This window comes from Plectropomus leopardus, chromosome 1 (genome assembly GCF_008729295.1).
Source record: "Plectropomus leopardus isolate mb chromosome 1, YSFRI_Pleo_2.0, whole genome shotgun sequence".
NCBI classification, from domain to species: domain Eukaryota; kingdom Metazoa; phylum Chordata; class Actinopteri; order Perciformes; family Serranidae; genus Plectropomus; species Plectropomus leopardus.
This window is the reverse complement of record NC_056463.1, coordinates 15494230-15518315: the sequence shown is the minus strand read 5'-3', so window position 1 is coordinate 15518315 and position 24086 is coordinate 15494230. Positions and strand designations below refer to the sequence as shown.

The window sequence follows — 24086 nt, the reverse complement described above, 5'->3', positions numbered from 1 at the left end:
TGCTTTATATTTTTTCTCCTCTCGGCGCCTTTTCTTTCATCTCTTCACGCGCTCTCTGCCTATCCTGGCAGCACGCCAGGGCTCATTCAAAAGGAGTCTTCACAGTCAAGTTGGTCCCGGTGCCACTGCAATCTGTTTTGACTTGTGATGAAGACAGAAGAGGTGAAGTATTGGAGAAATGGAGATGAGAAAGGATGAGAGGTGAGAAGAGCGAGCGGAGCGAGAGGGTTAGTCAGATGGAGTGCGGGGCATCCAGCTGTGGTGTTGTGCCTTGCTGGAGAATCCGCCTTGAGGCTCTCATCGCACCTGTGTAACCACAGCTGCACAGACACACACATGCACAGAGGAAACAAGTGTGACAACACGGTGGTTTATGAAAAAGTAGGAAACATAAATAACTCCAAACACTTTTTCGTTATAAAACTTTTTAATTTTCAGATAAATATTATCTGTTATTTTAGGTGCAGCAGTGTGCGCACAATGCTGAGGACTTCATATTAGCTGTGTTTTTGCTCACTAATCACATTTCAAAGTTCATCATGTCTCCTGTTCTACCACCATAATTGTCTTTTAGTGCAGCTGTAATTAACTATGATTCCAGATACCACACCACTCTACAATCAAAAGTCATTCTATATTCTCTGATCACATTTTCACACCCCCTTCTTATCCGAATATTTCAGTAAGAGTACTCAAAGCACTCCTTACCAATAGTTACTGCTGTGTTGAAGTAGTTTTATTGGACCAGTTGAACATCCAGTTCATGGTATGCGCAATTATTCATAAAATTAGACTAAACTAGCTGTTCTCATCTCATTAAGGCACATTGAACAGTGGATCCCATCATTGTGGCGGCTGTGGCTCAGAGGTAGAGCGGGTTGTCCTCTAATTGGAAGGTAAGCGGTTCGACCCCCGCTACTCCGGGCAACATGTTGAAGTACCCTTGGGCAAGATACTGAACCCCGAATTGCTCCTGATGCTGCTTCATCGGAGTGTGAGTGCGTGTGAATGATTACTGAGTAGCAGGTGGCACCTTGTATGGCAGCTTCGGCCACCAGTGTGTGAATGTGTGTGTAAATGTGTGTTTGAATGGGTGAATGTGACAATGTAGTTTGAAAGCGCTTTGAACGGTCAATAAGACTAGAAAAGCACATACAAGTACAGTCCATTTACCATTCCTCTGGGTGCAGACATTTCATAAACAGGAATATTGACTTTGAGCCACTATACTGCATGTTGAGTCCCAGCTCTATAGTCCATACTAATTGTATAAAGTATGTACGATATCTTCATCTTTACAGAGTGCACCAGGAATGAGTCCTAAAACCTGGAAATAAGTTAGCATTTCAGCACTCCCAGTGTGCCTGAAGTCAATAGGTTTTTTGAATGGGTTTTGTGGTCAACACAGACTCAAGAGACTTTCATGTTTTGTTCTGCAAAATAAAATACATCAGTCAGTACCTCACTGATGAATTTTGAAGCCTTTACATGTCTTACAGAAGATGGTTGCTAACAAGTGGCTCAATGAGACTACAGATTGTCATCACTCTGAATATGGCTTTACAGACTCGTTTTGGTGGCGATGTTAAAGTTATGCGAATGTGGTATACTTTGTTTATAGCCTAACATTACCTTTTTACTTCTGGCAATTGCATTTATGCTTCAAAAATCCCAAAAGTGTTCATTTGTGAAGATTATCTTGCGGAACAAAACATGCAAGCACGCTATCATAAACCTTTGCTTGCAACAGAGCTTATTTTGTGCAATAATCCAAAATCCAGTGGAAAAATCCCATTGTCTTTCTGTCAAGGGAAGTAGGACAACTAACTTCTCCTGTTGGCCTACAAAAAAGCATCATCCCTGCAGCACTCTATAGTACCACTGCCAGTCAAATGAACTTCACAATGAGAAAGTAAACCGTTTTCCAAGACTTTATACTTATGTTTTTGTTTTCCAAGAGCAGCCTCACTATAATCTGCATATGGTGTGCACACTGTCCATTGAGAGCACGCTAAAAATGTTTTTAGTCTGCATACTGACTGTTGTGCATACTTACTTTCTCATGTTTCCAGTGCGAACATTCTACATACTCTAAACCCACATTCAGTAATACTGTATGTTATTGTGTTATGGAAGTGGGACACTGCTACAATTGCAAACCCTACAAAAGTGGGTCAAGGTAGATTGAATACCAATTAATAGTACCTGACGGTGTCTTAGATATTATTTGCCTATCACATCCATGCTGGTTAGGCTAAATTTTAACCACTACTTTTGATGCCACATAAGATAATTTTGAGTTCATGTAATATACTCAGTTGGGCACACTTTCTGTGTCCTCTCTATGGAGTGCTGTTTCATATTGTTTCAATAAGTTACATATTAAAGTGATGATTTCCAGATGTCTCTTACACAGTAACTGATAAACAACGCTTGGCATAATTGGCATTCAGTGTAATAGAATTACCTTTGGGAGCGGTGTTTGTAGTTGTGATTAAGTTACCTCAGAGGTTATGTCATTTTCTGTGAGGTGTTTTTCCATTACTTAGTATTTCCTCTTGTATGATCTAAGGATCAGATGGGGACAGTCAGGACATCTGCAGCTCTTTGCCCAGGAACCTGTATGTTGTCATACATATCCAAGCGGTCCAGTCATGGGAAGAAGTGTCGCAGCAGGTCCTTCTTGTTGACCTTGCCCATCTGATTCCTTGGCATCTCCTCCACCAGCACCAGGCCTGTGGGGATGGAGTAAGGCGCCATGTGCTCCCTGCAATAAACACTGATGTTAATGCACTGAAGACTGTTTACTGCAGGAAGGAAGATAAACACAGAGAGGCATGCACAACAACACACACACACAGCGCTCATCAGTGTGCACACATGGATGGGAAAATGCACACATATGCAACAGAGGGAAAAAAACAAACAAAAAACAGAAAACAACTGCAAAACAAAGGCTAGCCCTGTGGCAGAGTAGTCGAGATAAGAAAAGAAATGTCCTTCATACACTCTGCAGCTCTTCTCCCTAATATACACAATTCGCCTTCCAGACACAGACAATTCCCTTCGTACAAAACAATATAATCACTGTGAGATGAAATAAAAAAAAAAAACAAATAATAAAAGCAAAAACAGAAGGCTGGGATAATTAAAAGCGTTTTATTTTTTCAGTTTTGAGTGCATGGTTGTTACGTCAAGTCTTGAAGCCGGGAGCTTTTCTATTATCTTCTAACCTAGTTTGTTTGTTTGTGCCTGAGTGTGTGTGTGTGTGTGTGTGTGTGTGTGTGTGTTTGTGTGTGCTCTTTTGTGCATGCTTGTGGTGCGGAGCATAATGACTCATACTGCTGCCATCAAACACTCCTTTCAGCAGATGTCTCCGTCTCTCTGACTCAGTGAGTAAAGTGTGAGTGAGTGTATATGTGCATACATACACAGCTCTGTAATGGGGCTCGCTCGTGTCACCAATTTCTCCGGGGTAGTGTGTTTGTGCGTGCGTGTGTGTTCAAGGCAGTGTGGGATGCACGGGGTGTGATCGAGATTCAGACTGACAGCTGAAGCCAGGGCACTGAAGAGTGAGCATCCATCTACTTGTTTATGTCTCATCTTATCTCCCTCTCTCTCTCCCCTACACCCCGACCTCAGCAGTGGGCTGTGTGCTGGCACTGCCTGTCCGCTGGCAGCACCCCTGGCTGCAAACACTGTGTGTGTGTGTAAGAGTGTGTTTGTGTGTGTGTGTGTTAACCTGGGTCACAAGCAGCAGTAGTAATCCACCATGCTGGACCAGCAGGCCACAGCAGTAGGATCTAAAACCCCCACACCATATGGGGACCACAGCCATGACACACACATGCACCTACAAAATGCACTCGTACAGAACTCAGAGATGTGGCAGTAGAAAGATCGTGTAAGAGACAAGAAAGATGGTATAAAAGTGAGGAAAAAAGTAGACAAATGAATTAGACAGTAGTGGGTGAGTAAAAGAGGAAGAAAATAAAAAAAGGAGTGTTTGTGCCTTCAGTCACTCCAAAGTGGAGGGCTGCATGTCACCACCAACTGTCTGCGTTAGACAAAATAAACTACTGACATTTAGAAAGGGCAGGAAAAAAAACTGTTTGCACGTAAGACAAAGCCCTCCGTAACAATCATTTGTTCGCTTCCTCCACATCTTCCTCTTTTTCATCTCCTCATTAGTCCATCTCTGGCCTCTCTTTCTCTCACATCCCTTCCTATTGATCTGAGGACTTTGGGGGCCGGTCACTGGGGACGTGTGTGCTGAACTGCAGAGTCTGCATTAGGAGCCTTCATTTGTTTACCACAAGACTGACAAAGAGTGGTGGAAATTGTCCTCTTGAATCAGCTCAGTAAGATTCAACCGAGGCAGGGTCAGCACTTCTTTCCAATAATGGGATACGGTGCTCTTTCAGTGTTTTGTTTTTCGTGAATTCTGGATGGTGGATTGGTTGTAAGTTATTCAGGTCACAGTCTTCGCTGGTGGTGCAGGTTGGAGACCACCTGCTGCAGCAAAGTTTATAAAACTATGTGAAAGACTTTTACAAAGTAATTATACACTCTACTTTTACCAGGTACATGAACTTGCATTGCTTCAAAAGTTGAGCCAGTTTGAATTTTTTTTGCTGGGCGATCCTTTGTCTGTTTGCAGGAAGTTAATGGACGGTATTTTTTATGCAGTGCTGTTAACTATCTGAACCCCAGGCTTTATAAAGAGAATGGATGTAGCCACCTTGATATCAACCAAAGCTTTGTGGACTCTCATTTTTAAGCCTGAAAATTTAGCATTTTGACCATCGCCATGGTGATAAAGAACATGAAAAGCCTAAAGAGGAGCATTCAGCTTAAAACATAAGTTGAGGATGTGCTAATAAATTGCTACAGTGTGCATACCTTTTTTATGTTGATTATTGCTATCATTTTTCTGGATTAAACAATTTTTGGACGTGCACAACTACTATGCTTTTCACAACAAGGCCATAAAGGTCAGTTGATAATCTTTTATCAAACTGTAGCATGTATTTTGCATTATTCTGAAACCATGTATTAACAGAACATTGAAATTTCATTAGATAGCGAGATAACCAACGGGCAGATTATTGAGCTGAAAGTCACAGTACCTTGCCCAGTTCTTCAGGTCTGTAAGGGTCATACTCTGGCTATTCTTCAGCTGCACCACTGCAGTGACTTTCTGACCCCAAGTGGCATCTGGGGCCCCAATCACAGCCACATCTGCAACATTAAAAATCACACAAAATCAGATGTACTGTTATGAAGTTTCAACTGCTCAAATTCTGTCATCTTGCAGTGAAGTCCTTAAGTATTTAGATCTTTGCACACCAAGTCCGAATTTTCTGTTGAACTAATACTGATATAAACAACCTCAAAATTCACATGAACTTTAATTCGATATAATACCACCCCAAAACAATGAAAAATTCATCACAGTCCATCACTCTCACCTATAATGTCTGGATGAGCCAGTAGCTGACGCTCCACCTCCAGTGCACTGATCTTGTAGCCACCACTTTTGATGATGTCGACACTGGTGCGGCCCCTTATCCAATAGACACCATCTTTATAAACTGCTGTGTCTCCTAAAAGGTGTGTCCATACAAGGAGAAAGACAGTACAAATTATTTAGAATAATATCTTTTTTTATGAGTAGGTTCAAAATCAGATAGATTGATTTAAAAAAAATATGCAAATTGATTGGTGTTTATTTTGTATTTTTGAACAAGATGAAAAGTCAACAGCCATGCTAGCGGCTGTGTATTTAGACACAATTTGAGTTAAATGTTAATATCTTCACAGGTGGTGCTACACAATAGCTCAGAGAATAACCAAAATAATTAGAATTCATCATTCGGATGAATCATCATTCACCATAGGTATTGGCACCACTCTTCACAGCAATCAAGCCAATAGTTTTTGGAATATTTTAGTTCAACCAAAGCCCGAAATGGACCAACTGAAAATCTGGCAAACAATACCAAAATGCAGCACAAACACTCTCTTAAATTTTCTCTTAATTTACTGTATTTTCTTTCATTACTTGAATTATAATCTGAGCTGCAAGAGAACCTAATTTGCAATAATTGTTATGAATTCTTTCTTGTAGCAACAACTTTTGAGTTTGTCAAGAAAATCTTGGTGGAATACAAGACACATGCGTGCATGCATGCGTGCATGCATGCGTGCGTGCGTGAGTGCGTGTGGTGTAAGCACGCATGTGTGTTTATTACAGAAAGTAAGAAAGTCGGAGCGCAGTGGATGGATGAGTGTTTAGGATCCCCCCAAATCATCCTCCAGACACACACAGATAGGTGTCTGGGGGACAGGTGTGGGGGAGGATGAGTACAGTATGCGGGATGAGGGGCTCAGCTGGGCCTGGGGATGACGAGCAGAGGAAATGGGTCAGTATGGATGAGTGGAGAGAGACAGGGGGAGAAAAATGGACAGAGGAGGGAAGGAGTGAGAGAGAGGAACAGGAAGGTGTCATTTTGGATTATTACAGGTGGTACTTCCACAGCTGGGACTGAGAGGGGATGGATATGTGGATATGGATAATGGGGGGCTATTATGCTTTTGCTTTCATGTATATTATGTAACAATATCAGATGTTTATATTAAAAACGGACGAAGTTTTAAAAAATCAGGTAAATGTATGTAAAAGTAATTTCTTTAAGTAAAAACCTCAGTGTTCTGTCTCAGATGTTTTTTTTGTTTTTTTTTTACTTCTGAGACAAGCTGACTTCAGCTCATGACTAATTTCCATACTTGGTAATCTGCTCCAGGCGTGCTACTGCACATGTTTACAATAGGTAGCCAACACTGCCACATAAAGCTACATAATAACATGTCGGGGATGTCAGGGAAATGTATAATCTTGGCTACCAACGCTACTTTCTCCCTGAATTCAGATCATATTCCTGCTGGGACATTTCCTGTTGTGAAGATTTTAGTTTAGAAGCTTTTATGAAGCTTTTATTAGTGATTTTTCACTGTAGAGAGTGACGCTATTCTTCAACAGAGTCATTCCCTGGCTGCAATGATGGTGCAGAGACACTAAGATATGAAAGACCCCGAACATCTGACCAATCAGAGCAGACTGGGCTTTTATTTGAGGGGGCCTTAAAGAGACAGGTGCTAAAACGGAGCGTCTCAGACAGATGGTGAATGAACAGCATTGTTATAACACAGACAGTGTTTTTCGAAAATTGAAGCATGTAAATATGATCTTTTTTCAAAGATTATCTTTTGGACGTCTTTGCCTTTAATGAAAGGACAGCTGTAGATTTGTTTCTGCGTTTATTTGTAAGCATCCCCGTTAGCTGTGCTCTAAAGCTAATCTTTCTGGGGTCCAGGGATCGACAGGAAAGTTGTGAGAGAAAGGGGGAGATGATATGCACCAGCCGGGACCTGGAATCAAACAAAGGCTGCTGCAAAGTACTCAGCCTATTTGGTGCGTACACTTTACTCTAAGTAGTATGAACATTGACATTCTTCAGACTATTTTTTTGTATTTTTTTCTTAAACAATTTAAAATAAATGAAAATAAAGGGATTCATACACTGGATTTTCTACGAGAATTCAATAGCTGGCACATGGAGAAGCATTAAGACCACAGTGAGATGGGATTTAGAGAAATTATAATTCAACAGTTATTCACTACTAAAGGTAATAAAATAATGAGAAAATTAATTGAAAAGCTTTTGTTGGTTGGTCATTAAAGAAAAAGTTTCACGTTTTGTGTATTACACTTATTTACTGCGGTATCGATCTTTGTACTTCCCAAATGTTGAGACATTCCGTCATTTTTTAGGCGGGTGGGTCACACTGAGAGACTCTGGACTCATTTCTTCACCTTGGTCCCAGGTGCTGCCCTGCTGCTGGGATCATTCTCACCATGTGAAACTGTGCATGTTAGCAAACACTACAGCAGGACAAAGCCTGACCCTGAAATATGGAATCAATAACAGAAAAAGACTGGCTCTGCCTCACCAGGAATCAACACGATGAAGCATTTTAGGAGAAGAATTGTATTTTGATGGTGGTCTGTTTTGACTGCCATCTTCCGTTTGTCCTCTACTCCATCATTTAATCTCATTTGTTCTCTACTCTAACCCTGTATCCCTCTATCCATCTTATATTTTCATCCACTTTTTCAGTGTCAGCCAAACACACACAACTATTTTTTTTTTGTTCCATCCTTGCCCTCCATTTTTTCCTCTGGAGCATCTCTCATCACATCTCCCGTTTCCTTCTCTCCACCTATCTTTCCTGTCTCTTCTTCCCCCTCTTGCCTCTCCGCTTCAGCATCAATAGAGGGCCCATCTGTTCCCATACATCACGCACTTCATTTCAGTTTATTAGCTGGGATAAATCATAAATATTTCATTATACATCACGGGCGGCTGTCGCCTGCACACCGACAATTTATCACCGCTGCCCTCTCTGCCGGCTTGCCACGGCGGCTATAAGCTTTCCAGTCTATTAAACAAGATTGATACAGTGTGTAAATTTAGATATTGGGAATTTCTTCACAGACCACTGCTCCGCACTGATAGGCCAGGGTAACAGGGGAGGAGGGGGGAGGATGGAGGGAGAGGAGGAAAGAGCAGAGGGAGGGAGAAGAAGAGCTTGGTTGGGTTTTAACACCACTAACGGGGTAGTTACAGTTTCCCCGATTCTCCTCCTCTATTGAATCAGGGGAAAAGGAAACAAACTGCAGAAATAATTTGGTTACAGCTTTTATCTTATGCAAACAGATATGGAGAAAAAGAGCAGTTTTTACATGCACATTGATAAGCTGTTAGTGTGTCCTGTGTGTATGCATGAGCCAAAACTAATAAAATACCATAAAATTCGTCCATTTGGCTGCAAATGTTTAAGCGTAGGGGTAGGGAGCAGCATTAATGTGGCACTGTTGGACAAAAGGGTTGAAAAGAAACACTCAGACAACATACTTGAATTGAGTTTGAAGTGCTTATACAGGACTCTTTGACCTTGTCTGTTTGAGGAGGAGGAAATAACGAGGGAAAGAACAGCATGTTTGGAGAGAGGCACAAGTGGGAATAGCGATTGGAGAACACGGACTGATAAAAGAGGAAAGAAGGGAGGGAGAGAGATTGTTGGGAACTGTGTTACTAGGACGCACACATACACACAAGCTTGTACACATATACACAGTTCATACATATACACACACACATAGACACACACACACGCACACAAACACTACTTCAGGCATCAGAGACTCTCTGCCATTATGTGTTATGGCGTCGGAGGCAGATATGGCCGAATGGCTTTCTTAATTAAAACGATAAGAAGCCTAATTGCACTGGGCTTTCATCTCATTCTGAGGCATTAAAGAAAGTGAAGGCACACAGTGTGGAAAAAAAAGAAATAAAAACAGATCAAGACTTTAACTGGAGGATGGAGGGCAGAGAAACTTCCATCATGTCTTTCAGAAAACAAGAAAATGACATTAGCTGGCGCTGCAGAAAACTTCATCCTGTTGTAATTTAAATTTCAGAAAATTAACTCTAAATTATTTCAAGCCGTTAATTATCATTTTCTTAACAGGAAAAAAAACATTGTGCAGAGAAGTGTGTTATCAACAGTTTTTTTTATAAAGTCCAGCTACAGCATTTTTTCAGAGTGACACAAAATTGCCTTGAGAGGAATTTCTGTTAGTGTGACATTTTAACATTTTAGCAGAACTCTAGTGATTGGCCTTCATTCCTGCAGACTCAAAAAAATTGACATTTCTGACAGTTTTAATGGTAAACCAAGCATATTATGTTGAAGAAACCAAAAAAAAGAAAGAGGAGGCAAACAGTGTGAACTGTCTGTGTGCAGTGACAGGGGAGCAGTAGTGTAAAGGTAACTCTGAAAATACATTAGAAAAAATGTGGCATCTAAACTTCATGTAAAAGCGATATATTTTACTTTATAGGGAATATGTTACTAAAATTCAAATAGCAAAAAAAGACAAAATATATACTAATTGCCAAAATAAAGGGATCAGTGTGTAAGATTTAGGGAGATTTAGGGGATTTAGTGGTATCTAGCAGTGAAGACTGCAACCAACTGAAACTTCTCTCTGCTGGAATTCCTTCAGTTTTTTTTGTTTAGGTGGCTTTTACTGGGAGCCAAATTATCTGCAGAGGTCTCCTTCTCTCCTAAACAAATAGATCAGGTTATCAAAACTGGTGAAAAATACTGAATAAAGCTGTTTTACATACACATTTGTCCGTTTCTCCGACACAGTTTGACACCGGCCACAGGCCAAGCACCTGCAAAAATGTGCTCACCTTTTTTTTTCTTCTAAACTTAAGATCCAGACTCAGGAGATTTTCACCAGGAGCTGAATTATTCTCCTATGCTCCAAAACAAATTGACCCAGTCACTGAATAAAGCAGTAACACATCAAAAGTTTTTCTGACACTGCTCTTCCCTAAAGGGCTGTTAACTACTTTGGCCGACAAAAATTTGAGGATGGCCCTATACGGAGCAAGTGTTTTTTTTGTCTGTTCTGGGCTACTGTATAAACATGGCGGTGCAACATTGCAGACTCAATTCAAGGACCTTCTCTTTAACTTAATAGAAAACAACTCATTCTAAGGCAAACATAACACAACGATTATTACTTTCAAGTGATTATGAACTCATGAAGACATACTAGTTATATTCTATTTCTGCCAATATATCCCTCCTACACACTGCACCATTAAGACATTTTTGATCATGCAAAGTCTATTTGATATTTAGCTACAAGACTACATGTGATGCAGGTATGATCCCTCACGGCTGCATCAGGCTGTCGGCTCTTTACCCGTCAAACAAACTGTTTGCCTCTCTCCCTGAGTACCCACTCATCAAACTCTCAGAGCCGGCAGGGAAGCAGCATGGGGGCTCCACATGATGGTACCATTTCTGTTGCCTCGGAAAATGTGAAGTATGATTCGACAAGATTCAAAAGTAGCTATGGGGTATTTTCAGAGCTTTCCCCAAATCATTCATTGCTGTCATTGATTTGATGTGCCTTGGCGGAAATGTAATTGTCGAGGCATTGGTCCACATAACTATTCAAAAACAACACTGACACACACAAATAGTCGGGACATGCTGCTTTGCCTGGACGGAAAGTGTGTGAAAGAAAAGGGCAGAGTGTGACATATGACAAAGGCCAACATCACAAAAACACTTCAGCCTGCCTGCCCCTAGCGTCGCTGCTGGAGGTGTCTGGGACGGAGAGAGGCTACTAAAAACACACAATAACAATTTATTTATTTTTTTGTTATGCGGAGGAGACAGAAGTCATCTATTGGTTTGTCAGTAGGACCTCTCGACCTAATTTTTGCTGTAAATAGATAGAAATAGAAATAGATAGAAATAACTGTTTTGAGTCTGTGTGAGTGAATTTGATTCTAGCCTGACCTCGAGCTAAGTACCATGGACTTGTATTCTGTGTGCACAAGCCACTCAACCCTGAAGATTTGGCTAGCATGAAGCCTTTTGCAGAGTGCACACTTTGAGTGATATAATGAAAACATGTCAACAGTCACATTATTTTATCACTAAAGATAAACTCAGACCGCAACAGAAAGGATGAAACACTCTTTCATGCATGGGTACAGTGTGGCTTCAACATCTAATTCCAGACACCCATGCAGGTGGTGAAAAGTACAAAGTATTTATTATATAAGGGCTACTATATTATAAAAATCCACATTTACTTATCACCACACATGAATTATTTGAAATTTTAAAGGAGTATTTCACTGCAGGAGAGATGCTTTTTCATAAATCTAAGCAAATAAAAAGATGCAAATACTTTTGAAAATGGTGTTACATGACCAAAGGGCCTATATACCAAATTTTTATATTTCCATCATTTCCATAGATTTCCTTTTTGGGATGAATGTAGTACTAACTTCTTATTGCCATGTGAAACCTTCATTAGCTTTTTTTTCACAGCAATTGAAGGTTCAAAAATTCTTTATTGCCTGAAAAAATGTATTTTTCAGCCTTAAGTACACTTCTGCATTGCCATTGCTACAATGTTGACGTAAAGTCAATGTAATATCACATAAAACATTTTGAGGGTTTTATAGTCCCACCATAGCAACAATTTCCAATCCATCTCTCAAAATAAACTTTAAAAAAGTATATAGCACAGTGATTGATTTACACTTCTTAGGCTCCATTTATCAACTCGTTGTTTAAGTGCTGTAAATCCAGGTTCCACTCTAATGTTTAAGGTGATCCTCATACTGTGTAGCCAACATGCTACACTTCTCTAGCCAGCCTCTCTTTGACCTGCTACTTTATAAACTTCACTACCGACAATCATCACTCAATCCAGAAAGGCAGAAAAACTGCTTCGAGCTGACCACTTAGCTCATGTCGAGGTTGCATAAGCTGTGTCGGTGATACATGCATTTTAATTTATTTAATAAGTGCACTGAAGCTATAGTGTGGTCTTGTGTAAACCATCTCTGCAGACACATAGGCATGGTAATGCAAACTTTTAAAATCTTTTGAATAGTAGCAAAAATTACCATCATCAACCAAAGCCTGAAAGTGTTTTTCCTTTTCAGAGATACTATTTGACAGCCATGTCGTGTTTATACATGTCTCTGCACTAGCATTACTAAAGTGTTTACAGTGTGCCCGATGAGGAGCTGCTTCTCTTCGGCGAGAAGGTACAAGTGGAGTCACAGTCTTTCACCACAACCTAAACTCTCACACAGTAGGTTAAAGCTGAGTGTCCTTCATCACTGTGGAGAGGAGAGTCTGCACAATCTGCACAAAGACAAGAGAGGCCGAGATGTGAGTCGTGCCTCTTCTCAGACTGACTGTAAACACTTAGCATATATGAATATTAATGTTCCACATTAAAGCCCCAATGCCTAGATGGAAGAGTTAATGAGGATAAATAACAGACAGCCAAGCAGTGAAATCTCAGCTCTGACATTATTTATCATCCTTAACTTTTGTCACAGCTCTTTTTTTAGTAATTAATATCGTACAAGAAAGCACTTTGCACTTGGATGAGTGATCTAATTTGTTTAATATAATGCAATTAAAGGAGCTTGAATTGCTTTATATTGGCGTTGCTGATTATATTCCTTGCTGGGCTGCCTCTCCACCAGCAGATAACAAGCTGAACTTGAGGATTGATGTCTGTCTCAGATCTGTTATATTCATCAAGCAAACTACTTAACTGCCGTTTACATGCTCCCTCTCTGCACCGAGTCACACAAATCTGATAGCTAACTAAGACACATCAACTCCAGCAACCAGTCGTTGATTATAAAGCACCAACAATGAACAAACCAGATTTCAGATTAGTTTTTCTTTTTGGCACTTTTGAAATCACAGTATCTCCCGTCTCTTTCCGTTTGTGTGCCTCCACGAACCAGTGAAGTTGCACTTTACATCCATGTCTGTCCAGACTCTTTAAGTCCATGTAAAGTGATAAATAATGTGTTCTGAATTTGTCACATCACAGTAAAAAGTAAAAAACGTCAGTTCATATTTTTATCCTATAAGTCATTTGTGTGAAATTTTGTATGAGTATAAATTCCTAAGTAAACAAGTTTTTTTTTGAGGTCAAAGTGATTTTGACCTTTGACCATCAAGTCTAATCAGTTCATCACTGAGTCCAAGTGGACTTTTGCGCCAAATTTTGAAGAGATACCACTGTAAGATATTTCTGAGAATGAGGCAGATGCAAGGTCATGGTGACTTTAAACTTAGATCACCAAATTGTAATCAGCTCATCACTGTGTCCAAGAGGATGTTTTATTTTTTTGCAAAATTTGAGAAATATCTGTCAAGGTGTTCTTGAGATATTGCATTTACAAAAATCAGACAGAGGCAAAGTCACAATGATTGTGACCTTTGACCTTCCAAATCTAATCAGTTCTTCAATGAGTCCGAGCTGACCTTTGTGTCAAATTTTGAGAAATTCCCTCAAGGTGTTCTGGATATATCACACTGATGAGAAGTGTTTAGAGTATAAAGTGTTAGCTGATCAATCAGTTTGCCAAACTCTCTTTGAGTTTAGTGGCTCACATGTAGCAGTGTTTAACTACATTTACCTGCAACCAGTGTTAAGAAAATCCAGACCACCGAGTGTTGACACCTTGGCTGTAAATGTTACAGGGACGGCTGGTTTGAACAAAGTGCTGTGAGCGCGGGGGTGTTGGTGCATCCCACAGCGAGCTCTGACATTGGAGTTAGGAGGACACAATGTGACTTGGGGTGAAATATGACATTGGAAACACAGAGAGGGACGGAGGCAGGGAAGAGAAGAGCAGAGCTGGGAGCAAAACGCGATGCACAAATGACTAGTGATGGCTCTGCAGGATATGAGCCACACTTGTGTTTTGTCTGTGGAAAATTTACCCTGCAGACCTGAAGCTCACCTTTACAGCTGGGGTTACATCTCTCTCAGTCGCACACAAGCAGACACAGACAGACAAACACACACCCTTTAACAATTACGCACAAACACATTCTCAATATCTGTTTTAACAACTATGCTTTGTCAAATCAGTCTTTTTGAGACTGAAATGTTTTCTGCAGCACCGTACAGTAAATTCATAATGTAAGCTGTAATAAAAGCCTTGCGGCTGCATCTTAAAGTCCTCGGAAATCAATTTAGTTGCAACAAAATCTCAACTTGATACTAAATATTTTGCCACATTTCTTGCTAATTCTGCCTCTTACACGTTTGAGTTGGCCCACTTAAGTAGGTTCTGTGGGAATAAGCAATTAAGAGTGTAAAACTGAGGTAAAACGACAAAAATTTCACTCCCTTGTTAACTTTTCTGCCTCTGAGCTGAGAGTCTCTCCAAGTTAATCAAATAAATAATTAAACATCAGATAAGGCAGGGTTAATAGTTAGCCCCCAAACACAGCTTCCGCTAAATCGCTAATGCCCGAGCTTCCCTCTCTTCCCACAAGTCCTTATTAATTTATGTATTCATACATTTATTTATGGTTTATTTCAGAACATCCTAATTCATTCTGGGTGGAGTACCAGGCTCTCTTTGGTTGGTAGGTACCGACTAACCCCAAATCTGCAGCACTAATTTTAGTTTACTGCTCGCTCTGCCTTCAGCTTGTTGTGTTTACACGTGAACATCAACAACCAGCAACAAAAGCCCTTGCAGTCCTGTCAACATGAGCTGAACTCATATTCTCTGGACAGAAAAAGAGGGTTGAAAAAGGCAAGAGGGGATCAATGTGCTCTGAGATGTTTGTGAAGATGAGTGGAAAGAGTGTGCTCAGGAGAAGGTGACAGCTTCCCTATAGAGCTGCCAGTCATGCTACACAGCACCCGCTCGCACTAGAGAGGACACCTCTGGCCAGCTGAGAACTTATTGATCTAAACTCTCGCGCTCCTTCTCCACTCTTTACACTCCACTTTTCTCCTCTCTTCCTTTGTCTCCTCTTCCTATTGGCCTGCCAGTCTCCCCTCGAAGCTTTATTTTCTTCTCAGATGTCATTTTCCACTCTGTGTCAGCCATGCAGTGCAAATATTTTCAACTACAATAGATTTTTATTTGTATTTTTTTTGTATTTCATCTCAATGCAGTTCTCTTGGCTGGTTTAAAAAAATGAGTTTTTAAGCCATGAATAATAATATTTAGCTTTTAGCTTTGGGTAACAGGGAGGAACACAACTTTCTGCAGCATTAAAGGGGACCTATTATGCTTCTCTTATTTTATGTCATACATATAATGTTACATTTTCAGAGATTCAAATCAAATGTGACCAAAATTTCAAGTAATTATGTAATTCTTAAAGTATTCAGACTGATTTCAAGAGGAAATTTTTTTTTCTACTTTGGAAGCAACATGATGTCTGCTCACAATGTAATCCTTAAAATGGTCATCTACTGCAGGCGACCTGTGTTTACATTACCTAGTGTGCACTGCTACATGTAGCAACATGCTAACATCAGGGAAACATGTAATCTTGGTTGCTGATGTTGTTAATTTCTTCACAATTTTGATCGTATTGCTGCTGGAACATGTCATAGAGATGTTGGTTTAAAAGCTTTAACTGGTTATTTTTCACAGCAGAATGTGCTGCTGTTCTCCGTTACAGTCATTCCCTCCAATGGCTATGATACTGAAGACCCAGTCAGAGCAGACTGGGATTTTTTTCTGGTGGGGGCTTGAACAGAAAGGTGCTGAAACAAAAACAAGAGTTTTTCAGACACAGGCTGAATACAGGTCTTGTAGCACAGACAACATGAGAAAAATAAAGTGTTATTTTAACACTAAAGCATGTAAACATGCTCTAATAGAAACCCAAAACACAAGTGTGAGCCTCAAAAAAAGCATAATGGGTTCCCTTTAAGTGCATTACAATCAACCTGTTGATGTTTAAAGTGCCCTCTCAATTCATACATAAAAATGCCCATAGTTGAAATGCTAGAAATTAAAAAAAAAAAAAAAGGTCAAAAATATTGCAAAGTGTTTTTATACTTGGCCGAGGTGCAAGCTTACAATCATTTGCATTTTCTCTTGTTGATTTTCAATGACTTGTTTCACGTATCTTACTGCATCTTTTTAAGTCAAATATGTAACGCGTCGAGTTTGACAGCCCAAGTCCAAATAAAGTACATCTCAGTCAGATCCCTGAAAAGCAGTCCAGTGCTGAACACCATTTTTCCTCAGTGACCTGGAGGTCAAATCCTGGAGGATGTAGAAAAAGTGAGATACAGAAAGCTCCGTGGGAAGGTGACAAGAGATCAGCAAGAGTTAGCAAGTCAGAGATGGAGTGAGGATGAGACAGAGTGTTGGAGAGATGGAGTGTGAAACAGGGAGCAGGTGTGAGGGTAAAAAGAGCAAGAGAGTGAGAGGGAAGCTAGGAAGCTAAGGAGAGGGTTAAGTGCAAGGAGCCTCCATCTAACACTTCTCCCCCCAGATATCCACACCAACAGAGTTTGTGTGGAAACGGCAGGCTTCTGAGTGTCGACAAGAGTAGCTTGTGTGGGAGTTAACTGTCGACACAAGCATGTGCCTATCCATAAATCAACTGTATGCATCGCACTGTGTATGTAGAGTTGTGAAGTAGGATTAGCTTAACTGTAAATTCTTACAGGACGTCACTTCAGTGTTTCTATTAACAATGCAAATGCAAACAGTAAAAAAGTCCTTGAGGGTACAAAGTTTTTACAGGAGTTCCCGAGTGAACAGTTCCTCTCAGGGAGTCCCCAGAACTGTTTGGTCTAAAAACGCCTACTGGTGACACCTCACAGACAGCGTGTCACTCAAAGCATCCACACCCTTAAGCCTTAATAACAATGTGTGAGTTACATAAAAATTCAACCTTGCACAGAGACCCTATTTTTTTACCAGGCTGTAAGCATGTTTATTTGTGCTGTAAAGTTAAGCATTTTAACATGGGGTTTTAATGGGGATTTACTTACTTTTGGAGCCAGCCTCAAGTGGCAATTAGAGGAACTACAGATTTTGGCACTTCCTTGTTGGCTTCATTTTTCAGCCCAGGAAGTTGCCCCTTGAAATGTTTTTTCTGTTATTTTAGTATAATAGATGGCTCTAAATACTACAATAACAAGTGCTCCAGCTGCCACTAAAAACTATCTAAGCAAAAAATAATCTTAACTTTCACTTCCTGTACCTTGGATGCCCAAAAAAAGCTCCACACCTCTACATATGGGCATGTGTTTAAGCTGGCATCACAGAACAGAGGCAGGTGGGTGGGCAAGGAATGTGTGTGATAGCTTCCTATTGAGTAGTTCACGGTGTGTGTGTATCTGTGTGTGTGCGTGTTTGTGTGTGTGTATGTGGCTTGAGGGACTGGTCTGTGGGGAGCTGATTGCGCGGGCTCTCATTATGTGGCCAGTGGCTGTAATGGAGTGTGACAGCAGCGTGCTGTGCTCTGGATCTCTGTCCTTCCAGCCTGCAAAGCCAATTAAACACACTCTGCCCTGCTCTCCCACTGACTCGCTCTGCATCGCTCTCCATCACTCGCTCCTTCCTTGCTTCTTTTCACCCTCCTACCTCACCACCACCAGCAGCTTCCCATCTCTACCTTATGCATCCCCACTCTCTCTGGATCCTTACATGCCATCCTTTACAGCTGATTCTCTCTTTTGCTTCCAGCTCTTATTTCTTGTTGTCTACATGACAATCAAAAGCACCAATTGCTTCTGCCCTCCATCCTGCATCCCCCAGCCTCCCTTCACTCTCCCCCAAGCCAACCTAACACCTTTCTCCTGGTGGCTTTGTAGTAAAGCAGAGCTGCTTTTTTGGGGGGGTGGGGGGGCTGAAACTGAATTTCTGGGCTGCAGGGAGAGAGAGCCTCTGATGACAGCTTCCCCGTGTGCTGCCACACACGCTAAAGAGAGAGAGGGAGAGGAAGAGCGAGAGAGCAATACTTGGTTTCTCAAGACCCAGAGCAGTCACAACCACTTAGGAGGAAAAATGCCCTGCAGCACCAAAAACACACATAGTCCATTTATCACTCCCTCATAGCCCCCCAAAATGTGCACACACAAATTTAGTACACACATATTCAATTTCGATGTGTGTGCGAGTGTGCTTTCTGGACTAGACCTCTGGTTTTTAAGTGTTTCAAATCAAGCCCTGAAAGTGCAGTCTGCTGAAGAGACGAAGAAATCTTTTGACATCTTTCGTCCTCCTGTGAATCTCTTTGACAGTACAACTCATGTAGATGCAATTAGAGGCAGAATTTACTCCCTCCACAGAAATGCACGTGTGTGCATGTACACTGCTGCAGTGTAAGTGAAGTGGGAATATAAGAAGACAGGAAGGTTTTGGTACCTGTTCTGAACCAGCCATCATCAGTGAAAGACTCTCTGGTCTCTTGAGGTTTGTTCCAATACTCCTTGAAGACAGACGCACCTCGAACTAGGAGCTCCCCTTCTTTCCCCTCCAGACCTGAACGTACCTGAAATACATTCACAGAGAGACAGGACAAGACAGAGATAGCACACCGTTTAAAAGAGTTGAGTGCAGTTTAAAGTAGCCAGAATAACACTTACAGTAAATGACTATCCACTTAATGCTGAGTGATGTACTCGCCAAGAAAAGCAGGACAACACATGCTAAACTGGATCTAACTTGCATGCAGAGTTATGAGGGCAAAATACTGTATTTCCCTTCATAATATATACTGAAAAAAATAGAAAAACCCATATGTTATATTTGTTTCTGGAAAAGACGCACTCACTATCTGTATCCTGACTACAATACATTTGTTTTCTATCTACTGTCTGCAGAAAAATTGTCTTATAACATGTTCTTTCATTGATTACCTGAGTCTTGCGGTGGCTGCCCTCCACAATCGTGGTGTTGGTTGAGTTATTCATGACAATCCTGACTTCCACACTTGGAAGTGGCAACCCTACAGCCCCTGTCAAAAATCAAGCATAAACACAGACAAAAAAACACTTGAGTAAAAAGTGACGGTAGACTATCGAAAGCAAGATGGGATGATTTTTGTCCCTTTTAAAAGAGTTGAACACTTGAGCAATATGAGCAATTACCAGTGGAGTGATTGTCATGAACCTTTGGTGCAGGATTTCAACTACAGTGGGAGTGCTCTCTTCCATGATGGCATTAACCTCCGTCCGCAGGGCATAACTGGTCACTAAATGGTTTGCTGAGCTTGTAAAACACTAAACTGAAAGCCATTCGTCTCAGTCACCACAAGTCAGCTTACTGGGACAGTAATGGGGATTTCTGAGGCAATGCCTGATGCAGCTGTTTTCTCTGACATCGAGTAAACTCCAAATAAGAGAACTCTTAAAAACAGATACTAGGCTAAGAATATACTCCAGGACATTGTGATCTATCAAAAGTCTTCTCAAAATGACAACAAATTGCAGCAACAAAGGCATTAACGAAGCAGCATGAAGGATTACGTGGCATCTAGCGGCGAGCTAGCAATATAAAACTGATAACCGTAGCCACAATAACATCATCTATTGGTTTGTGGAATTCAGTTTTGATCTTTGATATTGGAGCCAGAAGTGACCGTATTTGGAGGGGAGGGTGGAGCTTTGGAAAAGCGAAGGGTGGATCTGAGTCGTAGTCAAGAGTAGAGGAGAAATAATAGCGCATACAGGTCCAGGTGGAGAAAACAACTCAGTCATTTATATATATATGTAATTTTTATAGATTGAAGACAATGCAATTTTGTATTTGCCAACTGTTTAGATGTGTAATTTTTTAAGTAATATTTATGATCTATACAGAATATGAATCTCATTCTGAGTTACTGAACTGAGAGATAATTTTTGTTCCATTTTTACTGAATATTTGAGAGTGAACTACAAACTATAACACTTATTTTGCTGTAATTGTATGTTCTTGAAATTAATAATGAAATATGACAATGTGACTATACACTAAAGAAAGACATATACCTGGTACATTATATTCCAATTCTGCCAATAGGTCTTCCTAAATTCTACACACTGCTCATTTAAGTCAATCAAAAATTCACATCAACACCTCCCTCCAACACACACAATGCCAGTAATACTCCACAACCTTTCCTTAAATAACAATCTCTCTTTTATGTTTTATGCCGTTTCTGACTCCACAGTAGAATTCAGTCCTTCAGTCCAAACTACCGCTGAGTGCTTGACAAGGCTTTTTATTGCAGCACAGCTGCATAAAATTGTTATAACTGAGCTGCCAAATTATGAAATACAATAAGAGCTGATGTCAAGACTATTCGTAACTGTGAGCTGCAGTAATGTTAAGTGAAATTATTATTAAGAAATACTTAAAAAAGTGTTACAAATTGAAAATCCCCACATGTACTGACATCACCTGCAGCTTCCATCTATGTGTGCAAGTGTGACCTCCTGAGTTAAGTAATTATAGCAAAGCGAGTGCTCAGAATGCACAGAGAATGTCTCAGTGGTCGTTGTGTGTGTGTGTGTGTGTGTGTGTGTGTGTGCTGGTGCGCACACGCATGCACATGCCTGCCTTAAGGCTATTATGCCATTTCACAGACCACTGCTCTCCCAATAAAGAGCAGGTCAGTTCCTGATTAAAGAGAGATCACTTACTTCATATTGATCTAATCCACTCCAGCCCTGATTGGCAATGTCCATCACAGACCATCCCCTACACTCAATCCAGCAGGGAAAACCAACTGACCACAGAGGTAACTAGACTGCTTCTCAGTAGACAAACAGATGAAAAAACAAGCTTGAGTCAGAAGGTTAGACAAGCTGAATCCAGCCAAGTTATAATGATCAGTGCATCCTGAACTGCTGTGGATGGTGCGAACAAGGTTAATTTAGACCTACAGCATGAGATGGCTCTGGAGGATAGAGTGGATCAGGATCAGCTACAGCTAGAGGACATTCACTGTTTTGCTCAAGGACATTTCAGTAGGGTTAAGCTGCCAGTATGCTTCATCAAAACTGCTTGTCAGACAGTTGTATAGCTTCAAAAGCTCCCCCCTCCAACACCTTTCCGACTAGGATTGGTAGGGCTGTGTTTGAATGTTTCTTTACCTTTCCAAACCCGACAATTCCAACATTCACACCCAATTTATGCCATGATTGGCCAGAGGTACGAAAATAGCCAGAATTTATTTATTTTTGCGATTGTTAAACAACTACCTCTTCACTTCTTATGTGAACATCTGAGTGCAACACAATGAATGTCTTCCTGGAGACAGTTTGAAAATGTGCACTGTTATCCCAAATTTAAATCATATTGTGTCTCCACCTTCTTTATGATGGCTGTCTTTTGACTTCGGCTTCAGGTGTGGGCATTCAGCTTTCTTTTTTTTTAAACAAATATTGTCATATCATGTATACCCCTGAGAAACGTCTGGAGGATATGAAAAAAAATGATACTCCAAGCCCAGTTGATGTTTTAAGCAATTGGAAGGGTGTCTAAAGCAATTAAAAATCTGATACTGAGGGTCTAAAGGGACTGGATTATCCTTAAAACAAGCCTGGTATGTCAGAGATTACAAAACCCAAACAAAAGAAAGCCTCCCATCCACTTTTCTTCTGATCAAGTGAAAAGGCGTAGACAGAGCAATCTTCCTCGAGTTCTTCACCTTGTCCAGCAAAAACACTGCCATCTACAAAATGACAAAAACAGACTCTTCTCCCTCAATGACAAAGTCTCAGAAATCCATTTACGGTTCAACTCAAGGAATCTTTCTCCCCGTCTACGCCCTCTTTCATCATTTTTCTCCTCTCACGTCAGGAGCTGTAGAAATCTCGGAGACTTTGTAGCATTCGGCTCTTGATGATTCAACAAGATTGAGTGCCATTTTGTAGAGAACAGGCAGCGTATAAATGCTACATGCTGGGTGGGAAAAGGTCTGTGTGGAGAAAGAAATACAAAGGTCCAGACAGGATTGTCCTACAGTCATTTCTCCGAGAAGTTCATAAAAGAGTGGATAACATTAGGAGGAAAACAAGATCTCTTATGTCAATAAATACGAAGACAAGGCTGAAAAGAATAGCGAAAAAGATTAAGAAAGATGAAAATGGTAGCAGAGTGACATAGTTGAGATAGATGGAAAGCACTAATCTCACATATTTACATCTCAAGAAGGGCAATATGACCTAAAAAGCCACACTGCTGTTAATATGTAATGCTCCAAAAGTGTAAAATACAACAAAATCAGGCCATTTACATGCCCTAAATACACTGCCTGGCCAAAAAAAAAGTCACCACCAAAAAAAAAGGTCATACAGTCTAATATTTCGTTGGACCGCCTTTAGCTTTGATTACGGCACGCATTCGCTGTGGCATTGTTTCGATAACCTTCTGCAATGTCACAAGATTTATTTACATCCAGTGTTGCATTAATTTTTCACCAAGATCTTGCATTGATGATGGTAGAGTCTGACTGCTGCGCAAAGCCTTCTCCAGCACATCCCAAAGATTCTCAATGGGGTTAAGGTCTGGACTCTGTGGTGGCCAATCCATGTGTGAAAATGATGTCTCATGCTCCCTGAACCAGTCTTTCACAATTTGAGCCCGATGAATCCTGGCATTGTCATCTTGGAATATGCCCGTGCCATCAGGGAAGAAAAAAATCCATTGATGGAATAACCTGGTCATTCAGTATATTCAGGTAGTCAGCTGACCTCATTCTTTGAGCACATACTGTTGCTGAACCTAGACCTGACCAACTGCAGCAACCCCAGATCATAACACTGCCCCCACAGGCTTGTACAGTAGGCACTAGGCATGATGGGTGCATCACTTCATCTGCCTCTCTTCTTACCCTGATGCGCCCATCACTCTGGAACAGGGTAAATCTGGACTCATCAGACCACATGACCTTCTTCCATTGCTCCAGAGTCCAATCTTTATGCTCCCTAGCAAATTGAAGCCTTTTTTTCCGGTTAACCTCACTGATTAGTGGTTTTCTTAAGGCTACACAGCTGTTCAGTCCCAATCCCTTGAGTTCCCTTCGCATTGTGCGTGTGGAAATGCTCTTACTTTCACTATTAAACATAGCCCTGAGTTCTACTGTTGTTTTTCTTCGATTTGATCTCACCAAACGTTTAAGTGATCGCCGATCACGATCATTCAGGATTTTTTTCTGGCCACATTTCTTGCTCGAAGACGATGGGCCCCCACTATCCTTCCAGTTCTTAATAATGCATTGGACAGTTCTTAACCCAATTTTAGTAGTTTCAGCAATCTCCTTAGATGTTTTCTCTGCTTGATGCATGCCAATGATTTGACCCTTCTCAAACAGACTAACATCTTTTCCACGACCACGGGATGTGTCTTTCGACATGGTTGTTTAGGAAATGAGAAGCAACTCATTGCATCAGTTGGGGTTAAATAACTTGTTGCCAGCTGAAAGATAATCGCCCATGCAGTAATTATCCAATAGGAGGCTCGTACCTATTTGCTTAGTTAAATCCAGGTGGCGACTTTTTTTTGGCCAGGCAGTGTACAATAAACCACTATTAATACAATTGCTATCAATAAGTATATCAAGAGCTGACTTGTCCGCTACTTAGTTGGCAGAGGGAAGAAAGAAAAGAAAGTAAG

General features: G+C 40.8%; 1 protein-coding gene across 2 annotated transcripts in view; it reads right to left on the bottom strand.

Moving 5' to 3' along the window:
• Nucleotides 1-1394: 1394 nt before the first annotated feature.
• The window catches only part of acsf3 (acyl-CoA synthetase family member 3), a 38303-nt gene continuing 15611 nt past the window's right edge, over nt 1395-24086 (bottom strand). Inside the window, exons 6-10 of one of the 2 annotated variants that reach the window (XM_042495370.1) lie at nt 19343-19440; nt 18849-18975; nt 5472-5606; nt 5130-5241; nt 1395-2767 (exon numbers count right to left, since the gene is read on the bottom strand). In XM_042495370.1, coding sequence (XP_042351304.1) covers nt 2653-2767; nt 5130-5241; nt 5472-5606; nt 18849-18975; nt 19343-19440 — 587 coding nt within the window. In that variant the 3' untranslated portion in view covers nt 1395-2652. Of the gene's footprint in view, nt 2768-5129; nt 5242-5471; nt 5607-16052; nt 16226-18848; nt 18976-19342; nt 19441-24086 lie in introns of those variants that run through there. The other variant, XM_042495443.1, reaches the window with a different exon arrangement.